At 47.3% G+C, this 11,764-nt stretch overlaps 1 protein-coding gene across 1 annotated transcript; it reads left to right on the top strand.

Annotated features, from left to right (window-relative positions):
* On the top strand, positions 1-6,065 carry LOC135393567 (tyrosine-protein kinase receptor torso-like). The gene is made up of 7 exons (XM_064623978.1): positions 1-143; positions 323-531; positions 1,935-1,986; positions 2,063-2,139; positions 2,235-2,449; positions 3,300-3,443; positions 5,833-6,065. Exons 1-7 carry the CDS (start codon positions 56-58, stop codon positions 5,960-5,962), a joined length of 915 nt encoding a protein of 304 aa, XP_064480048.1. The 5' UTR covers positions 1-55; the 3' UTR covers positions 5,963-6,065.
* Positions 6,066-11,764: the final 5,699 nt, after the last annotated feature.

The raw sequence follows: 11,764 nt of genomic DNA, 5'->3' as shown, positions 1-11,764 counted from the left end.
GCTGTATGCCACTGGTTTTCTTTGCCCTGGCCTCGATGTCCACCTACTGATCCTAATGTTACAGCTTCGAAAACGGACACCCGCGTGGCACGGTACAGGTTGCTCAGAGACGTCCTTCTCAAGGGTCGGGTACGGTAGTAACGGTATGGCGTGTGCTGAGACGTTAAAAAATCCTCATGGCGGTGAAACTAATTTACAGACCAACCCGTCTGTCGTCGCTCATGATCGTAGTTGTCTCATGACGCGAAGTAACATCAGTATTTTTCATTTTTGTTTCGTAAGGCACACACACTACCTGACTATACGATGATCCTGATTGCAGAGACAGCCACGCCGGAAGAAAAGTCGGACCTTCTCCAGGAGATGGATGTCCTGAAATTAGTAGGGGCGCACCCGAACGTGGTCAGCTTGAGGGCATATTGCACAAAGGGGCCCATTATAGCTCTCATGGTAGAGTACTGTCCTCTAGGGGATCTTCATTCGTATCTGAAGAGGACTAAGCGTCACTTGAGCAACTCGCAAGAGGAGAGGGTAAGTCAACGGTGGGATCGTCCGGCAAATATGCCACGGTACGCCGACAACTGATTGCTTTGTGTTTGTTTACTTCAGTGTCATTTTCCTCTTCAAAGCATGTGTTCAATGTCGATGCCACGATTTTTTTACGAACGAGAGGATCGCAGTCGAACCTGCAAGTTCGTATGGCCCGGTGAACTTGAGAATTTTTAGTCATATTCGGAAAGGTTCGCAGAGTTGACCCTTCTAACGAAAAGCGTAAAATGCTGCTATTTATCGCTGGTGTAATTTAAAATCGAACGTTACGAATATGCACGAGGAAGGAGAAAATGTAGATTGTTAACGTCGTCTTTCCGCTGCATCAGCAGAGCGCCCATAACACGTGACTTCCATGTAGTTATAGCACACAAAGGTATAGCATATAGCAAGACATGCTCCCGCGGCAAGCGGGCTAACATCTCAATTTTTTTCTCCTGCCACCATTATCATCATCATCATCATCATCATGCAGCTTCATAATCCAAACATAAAACCAAGAAGCGGCGGCTTCTAAAGGACCCCCACAAAAACATGTACATCCGCGGGAGGAAGTCGAACGTCAGCGAACGAAGTCTGCAAAAGCACCGCCTACGCACCATCACTAGATAAGCCCCACTCGTGGACACTCGCAGCCCTAAATGTACGCTCCGTACAGCTCCACGCAGAAGCCGTTGCACACGACTATGTCCTCCGTAAGATACCACTTCTGTGAGACCGATACAAGTCGACGGCTTCAAATGCTGCTGCGGGGCGCGTCGCAGTGGCAAGGGCAACCGAGCGGCCGGAGTACTGGCTACACCACTTGAAGTCACCCTTCCGGGAGACGACGTCGGTCGGAGAAATTTGTGCCGTGCAGCTTCCCCTCGTGGTGGCTGTGTGCTACTTCTCGCGACTTTATCCTGTATGTGCACGTGCCCTACCGCACGCACAAGCTTCTCGTCGCCGGAAACTTGAACGTGGACGTTTCACTGGCCAAGAACACCACTTTCCTAAGTGATATGTCCGAATATGGTCCCCACCTTCCGCCATACGCCATCCCACAACTAGACATGGCTCATGCATAGACTTGGTGTCCCAGAACAGCGTCCAGGACACCACTGACCTCGCCAGCCATTTCATCGACCACAAATCAATACTCATCACGCTTAAATAAATTTGTCTACACACTTTCATCCGGCCTCATTTCACCATACGCACAGCTGACGCTGAATTTCGCGTTACACGAGTCCAACTGTCCCGTATTTTTTTTGAAGCTGAGCCAAAAGTTAACCAGTGGCATATGGAACCGAATAGGACGTTGAAAAAGTTGCTATTGTATCTTTTCTCAAAGACATGTAGATGAATCACATTGGCTAAGGTATTTATTAATTTCCTTCGTGCAGGGCTCAGGATCCAACCGTAGTTTATCGAGCGAAGGACCATCCTCAGATGCAGGTAGCCTCGCATTTTGAGATCTGCGTAGAGATTTGTTTTTCCTTTACTTTTTCAAACTGCTACATTTTGTCCGCAGATTCCGGATATGCTTTCAGTACAAGCCCGTCTCCAACGCATCTTCTTTCTTTACTACGCCAAGTTGCGCAAGGAATGGTAAGTGCGGTTAGCTGCCTTTGTACCATAGGCATCATTCGGGAAACTTTTAATATGACAGCTTACCATCCCGATCCAACCTTTCTTGTTCGCAGGATTTCCTGGCGTCGAAGCGTGTCGTCCACCGTGACTTGGCAGCACGAAATATCCTCCTGTACGACGAACACCGCGTCAAAATTACCGACTTCGGTCTGTCTAGGGACATCTACGTCGAAGGACATTACCGAAAGGAAAGCAGAGGTCCACTTCCCGTCCGCTGGATGGCGCTCGAATCGCTCGCTCATTTCGTCTACACCAGCATGAGTGACGTGTAAGATCTAACGTAGATAAAGACCACGGGGCATCATGCTGTCCAAAGTTAAAGATATCTTTCTTTACGTCCTGCAATGTCGGCTTTGGACGGTCGAACTTGGCACAGGGGTACGTTTTCCGCTTTCATTTGAGTGGTAAAAATGCCGGAGGGGTTTCGTTAAAATAATACCCAGGCTGTCACACGGGTGGCCAGTCTGCAATGATCATTGAAGCCAATGAGAATTGAAGATGACCAACCGTGTAAACCTGACAGGTTGACACGCTTGGTGGCGCTACGCTCATCTTCGATGATCATTGGAGGCTGTCCACCCGTGTGACAGCCCTCGGTATAATTAGCACGACATCACGCGTGTTCTGCACGAACAAATTCTCATTGCCGCTGTTTAGGTCCGCAGCTGAAGTGCAATCGGTTACAACTGTAGTCGAAGTTGTCGTCTCTCTTAACGGCAATTTTTGGGTGCAATTACTCATCGGAACACATTGACCTCCGAAATTACGCAAAAGTTACGAAAGTTTTGTCACATAACGAGATCCCGCCATGTTTGGCCCGCCACCTCTGCCAAGTTTTGCCGTTGAAAAGTAAGCACTGCTTGCGACACACTTGTCTGAAATCTTCATTGAAAGGTACAGCAGCTCGCATTGGAAGCCCCCGAAGGAGCTGTGCCATTAGTGTGGCTCAGGGTATGCAGTATGCCGTAGGAGTCGATACTAGTCGGAAGAAACAGTCTTACAATACCTGGAGATTTCAGACAGAGTAAACCGCGAGCTGTCCATTTCAGACAATTATGTCGCAGGCAGTACATATTGCAGGATATTGTATATTGGCCGAACGTGTTCTTCTTATACAGGTGGTCGTTCGGTGTACTCATGTGGGAAACAGTGAGCTTCGGTGACGTCCCTTATCCTGGAATTGACAACCATGAGCTTCTACAATTTTTGAGGAAACCCTCCGACAACCGGTTATTGAAGCCAGAGAACTGCAGTCAACAAGTGTAAGTTCATCTTTCGTCTCGTTCTCGTTGCTTCAATATTAGAGGACGCAAAGCAATAAACCGTCCACACCGTGCGAGTCCAAAACCCAAACAGTGTTTTTAGTGAATTGGTGTTCAGTGTATTTCTTCGGGGTGTCTTATTCTAAAACTCTCGATTACCTTACTCCGTGTACGTTATATAACGGCAATTTAGCGCGTAATGTTCGAGTAATGATATTTATCGCGCGAGGGTAATCGCGCAATAATGAAAAAGAAAAAAAAAAGGCTGGAAAGCAAGCGAGCTGCATGGTGAAGACGATGCATAATGTAAAAACCCCGAGACTACAGGGAACACAAAGGGGAAAGACACAAACACGAAGTCTCAAACACATCTCTATTTTTCTCAAACAGAGCTGTGTTTGAGACTTCGTGTTCGTGTCTGTCCCTTTGTGTTCCCTATAGTCTCGGGGTTTCTACATTATGCATTACGCGCAATAATGCCAATATACGTGAGCAATGATGAAGATGATGCAAACATGATGGAAAGTAACTGCGAGGAGAAATGTGACGGCATTCCACGACGAGACTGGGAGGCAGTGATTTCCCCAGAAATTCACTGCTGAGGGGGTGCCGAGCTTTCAAGGGGGGGGGGGGGTATGCGTGGTGAAGGTTCCACTTACGAAATTTTTCTTAGACACGGAAAGAATCGTGGCACAATGGTGACATATCTCTGCACAGCTTTCCCGTTTTATTTGTACATGTTAATACGTTACAACACAGTACAGTAGAATACAGATTCATTATGAGCGGCATTTCAACATTAAGATGCATAATTGCACGACCGACAAAGAAAAAAGACTTTCACCTTGGCTCATGAAACTCAATGAATACCTAGCAACCAACGGTGAAGACCTCAGACAAAAAAAGCAGAATACCTCGGTTGATTGAGTTGGGCGCAAATGATTCCTTGTGATCCACATTGAATTTGCATGCCCGAACGCATTTTTTCTCGTATGCGCGTACTATATGAATGGAACAGTGATTTTCAGATGAATTTGGACAAATGCATGGTAGGATCATCTGCATCACTGTGGTCCTACAGCCCAAGTTTGATAGTACAGGACGTAATTCGCTGCGCCGGACTCACTACTAGAATGTGTTGGTGGCCGAGTTGGGTGGTGTCACCTGAGAAATTTCAGGGGGGGGGGGGGTGTTCCAAAAATGCTGGGAGGGTGTACACCCCCCCTGAGGGGTGGGTGTAGGGAAATCCCTGCTGGGAGGTGACCCTGTAGTGGGAATCTGGACGTTCCCGTGGGTTCTCATAAGATGCTTTAAGACAAATGCTGGCACAGTTCCCCGTGAAGTCGGCCCAGGACGCACCCCCCCCCCCCCCGAGCAACAAGACGCCAAGCAGACCACTCCGAAGTCGAATGCCACCGCTTGGAACGCAAACAGACGAACACAACAAATGCTTGTGTTGTGTTCGTCGTTTGTTCTGTCTATTAGCCTCAGAACAGTTACTGTCTATCATGTTCACCGGATGCCGTTGCATCGCCCTGTGCCCTCGATAGGTCGTCGTTGCCAGCGCAGCGTAGTGGTTAGCGCACTCACCCGGCTATCGAGATGTGCGTGACTCGATTCCCGTTGCTCTCTGGCTTTTTCGACGACCGCCATATTTCAATCTTTGTTTGTTTCATTTCTGCGTTCGTTCTTTGTCAATTAGCTTCACTACAGGCTAGTTTGCACAATTGTTCTTTATTGTGTTAGTCATCTAGCCAGTATACTACTCGGTAATTGCGTATTTAATTATTTACGTATTTATAGTGAAATCCCCTAAGGGCCACTGAACAGTTGTTTCTAGGCGACACGTTATTAAGGAATACCAAGAAGGTTAGCCACAACGTGTTTACGAGGGAGGTGTTAATAAGCGAGGCACATTCATCAGTGGAGGTCATTTTACATTTTAGACATGTACGGTACATAAGGGATTCACGGTAGTGTAGATTATAGTCGTGTTCAACTTAAGAACGAAAAGAAATCTAGTCCGTCAGCTCCCAAAATATTACTGCGCTGCAGATAGGGTGGCTGGACACCAAGAGGTCACGCTCCCTCCTGCGCAAGATAACGTAATCGATCGTACTCACTCTGTTTCCATATCGGCAGAAAGTGCGCTCCCTTACTGAGGGCGCATGGTGGCGCTACAGTATTTCTCCTGGCGCGCTATTGCGCCTCCTTATCCTAAACGGCGTATGTGGTTGACGGACTAGATTTCTTTTCCTTCTTAAGTTGAACACGACTATAACAGCATTCGCTGCTCTTCACCAGCAATAAATTACAGCGAGAGAAAACCAGTCCAGTCCGGTGTCCTCTCAATGCAATCGCACGAACCTAACGATGCCATTGGTTACAGGTACGACGTCATGCGTTCGTGTTGGCAAGAAAAACCAACACAGAGACCGACTTTCACACAGCTGGTTCGCAATTTAGACGCCATCTTGGAAAACAGTCGCCAATATTTCTGCTTCGACGACCACCTATGATGACGGCAATGATTGATCGCCGAAAAGATGGACGTCACATTTTATTTATTACGAGACGCGGGACAATACAAGTGTTTTCCTCTGTCCCTTCTTTGCCGTGAAAGCGTCGATTTAATAAATATTGTCACAGGTGCGTGAGAAAGACAACTTGTCCAACACTCGTAAATTCTCCGCCCACTATACGTGCTATGCTTCCAAAGGTACACCGCGCATCCGGAAACCCATCTATGAAGCTGATACCACTATGGTCGGGAATCTACCAAGCTCATTTTTTCCTCGGAAAAGTGCTTAGATGTTATATAAAGGAATTGTAAAGATCAGCGCTGCTTCAGCGGCCGCAGAAGCTCCGGCGGCGTGACGTCACTCCGTACGCGAAGGAGTGAGAGGGCGGCAAGCAGAGGAGGAAAAGGCGCCGTCCAGACGCCCTCACGGTCGCGGCGTTCTTTTTCCCAAGGTCACGCCCTCATTGGCTCTTAGGGAGTGACGTATCCTCGTTTTTCCTGAGAGGGAATTTCGGCATACTCTCAACATCCGTCGTCTGCTCTTGTCATGTACTCCGTCGAATAAAGGTCAAACTACTGTAGAAGTGGTTACTTCCGCGTGGGAAATATTTTGGCGTTTTCGAACAAAGCTGGTTTGAGGAGTGATTCGCGTGAACTTAAATTCGCGACACAGGTTTCCGGGAGTGCTTTTTGCTAATGCCTAATGTGCTGCGGTCAATACTCGGGCATATTTCGGCACGTACTAAGACATCTCTTGTTCACGGGGATGGCGGTGTTCTAGGTCAGTCCCTTTCTTTTCCTCACGGTCATGGGAGTTAAGGCCCTGTACAGTGTCCTTTAGGGACCCTGCAGGAGGCCATAGTACTGGCCGTGTGCAGGTCAGCCAAGTCATTTTAGCAGTTCTCATAAATTATCACTCAGGGCACTGAACAGTTCGGTTGCGATGTCGCACTATCCTACAAGCTGGTTTTGAGAAGGCGGGGAAAGGCATGTTGCGGCTTCGTAGTATATATGTACAGTGCAATGCGTTTGTAGGAGTAACAAAAGCGTCATCAATTTTCGTTTCTTTACATCTTCCCTGATGGAATAAAACAATCTTCTGCGGCTTGCTTAAACTACCTACGCTGCATAGAAAGGGTCAAGGTAGGCACGGTATATAGCGTCGAGCGCCGCATGATTTTCGCCCTCATGTGGCCAGAGTTATTCGCGTGAACTTAAATTCGCGACACAGGTTTCCGGGAGTGCTTTTTGCTAATGCCTAATGTGCTGCGGTCAATACTCGGGCATATTTCGGCACGTACTAAGACATCTCTTGTTCACGGGGATGGCGGTGTTCTAGGTCAGTCCCTTTCTTTTCCTCACGGTCATGGGAGTTAAGGCCCTGTACAGTGTCCTTTAGGGACCCTGCAGGAGGCCATATTACTGGCCGTGTGCAGGTCAGCCAATTCATTTTAGCAGTTCTCATAAATTATCACTCAGGGCACTGAACAGTTCGGTTGCGATGTCGCACTATCCTACAAGCTGGTTTTGAGAAGGCGGGGAAAGGCATGTTGCGGCTTCGTAGTATATATGTACAGTGCAATGCGTTTGTAGGAGTAACAGAAGCGTCACCAATCGCCCTGGGTGGGGTGTTACATAAGGTGGGGGTTACGTAATAACGGTACAAGCGTGTGAATATACACATTCTACGTATTTAGCTAGGGGCGAGAGAAGAAGCTTACGCACTGGCTAATAAATTCCGCAATATTTTGATTACAGGTAATGATTGGCACACGGTAAATTGTTCCATAGGGTGATCATAAATTGATGGGGCGATCACGTGGGACGCCAATCACATTTATCTGGGATAACACCGTGAGTTTCGAACATCATTATGGATGAAATAAGGGTGAGAAGGCAAGCGGGCTGGCTCAACGACGGTAGCATACCTTGAGCTTGAGGGAACTAGAGGACGCACAAAGAAGTCGACAGGACGAGGCTCAAAGCCTCGTCCTGTCTACTTCTTTGTGCGTTCTCTAGTTCCCTCGAGCTCAAGGTACAGTGCTACCTCGTTAATATGGACCCTGCTATTAAGGACAACTCGAATTGTGGACAATTTTTATGAGGACCAAACTTCTTCAGTGCATTTTCGCCTCGTTAATATAGAAACTCGCTTTTCGGACAATGAACGATCCAGCAACGTACAAACCATATGTAGTCCATGTATTTTACTCTCGTTTTTATGTACGGTGTCCTTATTGAGGGCAAGTCTGTCCCCACATTCTACAGGATAAATTTTGAAAGTTGGACGTTCAGTTGCGTAGGGAGGTACGCCCTCTCCTTCGCCCACAAGAACTATAAGAGGAAAGGAGCTTATTTGTGGACACGTCGAGCCTCCTGGTAAGTCATGTATGGCGTCATGAGTGTTCCGAACACGTCCACAGGCGATTGACGGGCGATTGCTTGCAAGGCGTTGTGCCCATAGTGCAGTCGCCAGCTTAAGAGAACAGAAGCGGTACAGTTGTCAAGGCAAGTAGTCAGGCTCTGCCGTTGACGACTTGAGCAACGCCAACAGTCACGCCTACTATGACTCAAGCGGGACTACAGAGGTACGGCTATTCAATTCTTTTAGGACAACGAGCAACAACCTGTTGCCGACGTTTTGCTAATGTGCAAAGAAGTATACCTTCATGAGGGGGGGGGGGGGCAGACGCTACTAATTCGGAATCTTTTCCCAATAAACCTTCAGCATAGTTTTTGATATTTCCTCGGTATTCGATAATATGGACGATACGCTTTATGGACGATTTTGTTCGGGGACGGAAGTGTCCATACTAACGAGGCACGACTTATGCTAACTTCACCGATCATTATGGACTTGCCTCCGATACACCACAAGAATGGTTCCTGACGGAAATTAGCCTGGGAAAAATAAGTTGGAAGAGGAAATTCGATCGCAATAATTAACGTTCGTTGCGTAACGTGCGCCAACCGCACTAAAACTAACACCTTCATCAGTAATTAGATCATTAGAAAGTAGCAATGAGAATTGCAAAGACAGAGCCCTAGGATGAGGAGCAGGGGGGTCAATTGCCCCCTGAGCCCGTCTGAAGGGGCGCCAAAAGGACACCGTTCGGGCAGGAAGAAGCCGCTTTAGGACGACAGAAGAGAGAAAGAAAATAGAGAATTCCACTTGGTCCCTCCGAAGGCGAAAGGTAGACGGGTGGAACTCTTGCTCTTTTGATATCACATCCTCTATCGTTGTAGGATATACTCTGTGTCTTGCATCTTCGACGACTGCCGTATTTCAATCGGAGGCGTTTTTGCTCCTGGTTCGAATTCGTGTTAGCACCGTGAAGCAACTCTGCCGGAAATCTGGACGCATTTGAAATAAATGAAGACTACCGGCAAACCAGGAAAGAACCAGACATAGCGCAACCGGCCTGAGATAGTGGGATCCCAGCATGACAACCACTAACGACTGCCACATACCTGTCTTCCAATCGTTACTTCGTTACTCTTGCGATGGTCATTCTGATGACTCACCTATTCCTTCCTAAACAGATCGGATAAGAGCAAACCAACAACCTTACCCCCACATCAACCAATAAGAGGTGAGCCGGAACTGTATATTATACTGGAGCCAATATTCTAGCGCAGTGTGATTCGAGTCGATACGTGTTCCGAAACGAAAATTATTAGAACGGAACTTGAGGTCTTCTCTTCGAAAGCGGCCTTTCTAATAACCACCAGCTATATTATATATTGACAGAAATGAGCCGCACGACCAGGTTCTAAAAATAGACGGGACGCATTTACCGAATTGAGAGCAGACTTGTACGCGTTACCGAATGCAATTAAGGAACGGGCTACCTCGAAAAAGGAAAAGGAAATAAACACGTTGGTCGTTACTACTATCCCCCCTCAGTTACGACGCTCCCGCGTGTGTGATATCTCATTTGTGTCATGTGTTTGTGTGTGTGTGTATGCCTCACCTTTTTCAGCGTCATCCCACATGCGATGAGGTATGGTACGTACCGCAATTGTAGCGGTGAAACACATCATCTCATCGTCATTCATGTAGTTGTTGTTCGTTACTCGTTTACCGAAAAGCGAGAAGGAATGCGCTCTCGTTAGTAACGAGTTACGTTTTCGTAACTGGTGCAAAAAGCTATTTGCTGAAGCTTTGGTGAAGGCTCTTTTGACCTTTCGGACACAATAGGACTTGGATCTTTATTGTGAAGAAACTAATTATTTCATCCCCCACATCACCACCAGCATTTGGGTAGAGTGTCTCCTTAAAATGCTGCTTGAAAATCGCCTTAATTCATCGTCTTAAAATAAAGTTGTTGTTGTTGTAGTTTAAAATTTTGAGCCGTAAATCAATGCGGTCGAGATATATGTGCTGAAGGTAATCAGGCATCTTGTTTTCGGAAGGCAAATACAGCATAAAAGTACTAAATTAACATATCGCATAACGCAGGTCAAGGTGACGCTATATGATGAACAATCGTATATACTGACCAAGAGGGTGGACCTCCTCACTCTAGAGCTCGCACGCTGGCTTTCTGTTCGGTGTTAAAGCACCGCGAAGCAACTGTGGCTATCACCGGTGCACAGACGTAGAGAGATGACAACACGAAAAAGTGGGTGATAGAGGGATTAGTAGGCGTCCTGGGCAGACTTCGGGGGAACTGAAAAGTCTGCCGGAAAACTCTGGGAAATCCTAAGACTGCACAGCCGGTGGTAGGATTCGAACCAGCCACCTCGTGGTGGTGGGTTCATGTCAGACATGACGGCTGTCAGACATAACGGCATGAAGGCTCTATGTGGTCAGTGACATGAATATCGGGAGCCCGCTGACTCAGCATCCAGGTCGGAAGAGCATGTGCGAAGCCATTTGAGAAGGTTTTTGCAAGGTCGTACAATGTCTTCATCAATTTCGCCTTAGCAAAGTCACGAAGACCACGACGTGGTTGTTCCAGAATGCTCTATGTAGTCAGTGGCATGAATACCGGGAGCCCGCTGACTCAACATCCAGGTCGGAAGAGCATGTGCGAAGCCATTTGAGAAGGTTTTTGCAAGGTCGTACAATGTCTTCATCAATTTCGCCTTAGCAAAGTCACGAAGACCACGACGTGGTTGTTCCAGAATGCTCTATGTAGTCAGTGACATGAATATCGGGAACCCGCTGACTCAACATCCAGGTCGGAAGAGCATGTGCGAAGCCATTTGAATGTCTTCATCAGTGCCGCTTTAGCAAAGTCACGAAGACCACGACGTGGTTGTTCCAGAAGGCTCTATGTGGTCAGTGACATGAATATCTGGAGCCCGCTGACTCAACATCCAGGTCGGAAGAGCATTTGCGAAGCCATTTGAAAAGGTTTTTACAAAGTCGTACAATGTCTTCATCAATTTCTCCTTAGCAAAGTCACGAAGACCACGACGTGGTTGTTCCAGAATGCTCTATGTAGTCAGTGGCATGAATACCGGGAGCCCGCTGACTCAACATCCAGGTCGGAAGAGCATGTGCGAAGCCATTTGAGAAGGTTTTTGCAAAGTCGTACAATGTCTTCATCAATTTCGCCTTAGCAAAGTCACGAAGACCACGACGTGGTTGTTCCAGAATGCTCTATGTAGTCAGTGTCATGAATACCGGGAGCCCGCTGACTCAACATCCAGGTCGGAAGAGCATGTGCGAAGCCATTTGAGAAGGTTTTTGCAAAGTCGTACAATGTCTTCATCAATTTCGTCTTAGTAAAGTCACGAAGACCACGACGTGGTTGTTCCAGAATGCTCTATGTAGTCAGTGGCATGAATA

The sequence above is a fragment of the Ornithodoros turicata genome, chromosome 4, assembly GCF_037126465.1.
Source record: "Ornithodoros turicata isolate Travis chromosome 4, ASM3712646v1, whole genome shotgun sequence".
NCBI classification, from domain to species: domain Eukaryota; kingdom Metazoa; phylum Arthropoda; class Arachnida; order Ixodida; family Argasidae; genus Ornithodoros; species Ornithodoros turicata.
The sequence above is the reverse complement of the archived record's forward strand: the minus strand, read 5'-3'. Positions and strand labels throughout refer to the sequence as shown.

Bases quoted from the DNA above. Each gene is read 5' to 3' on its own strand.
- LOC135393567 (XM_064623978.1), top strand. From the start codon at position 56: ATGTTACAGCTTCGAAAACGGACACCCGCGTGGCACGGTACAGGTTGC. The intron at 144-322 runs GTATGGCGTGTG...TCCTGATTGCAG, and splicing joins GGTCGGGTACGGTAGTAACG to AGACAGCCACGCCGGAAGAA. The intron at 2,450-3,299 runs GTAAGATCTAAC...CTTCTTATACAG, and splicing joins TACACCAGCATGAGTGACGT to GTGGTCGTTCGGTGTACTCA.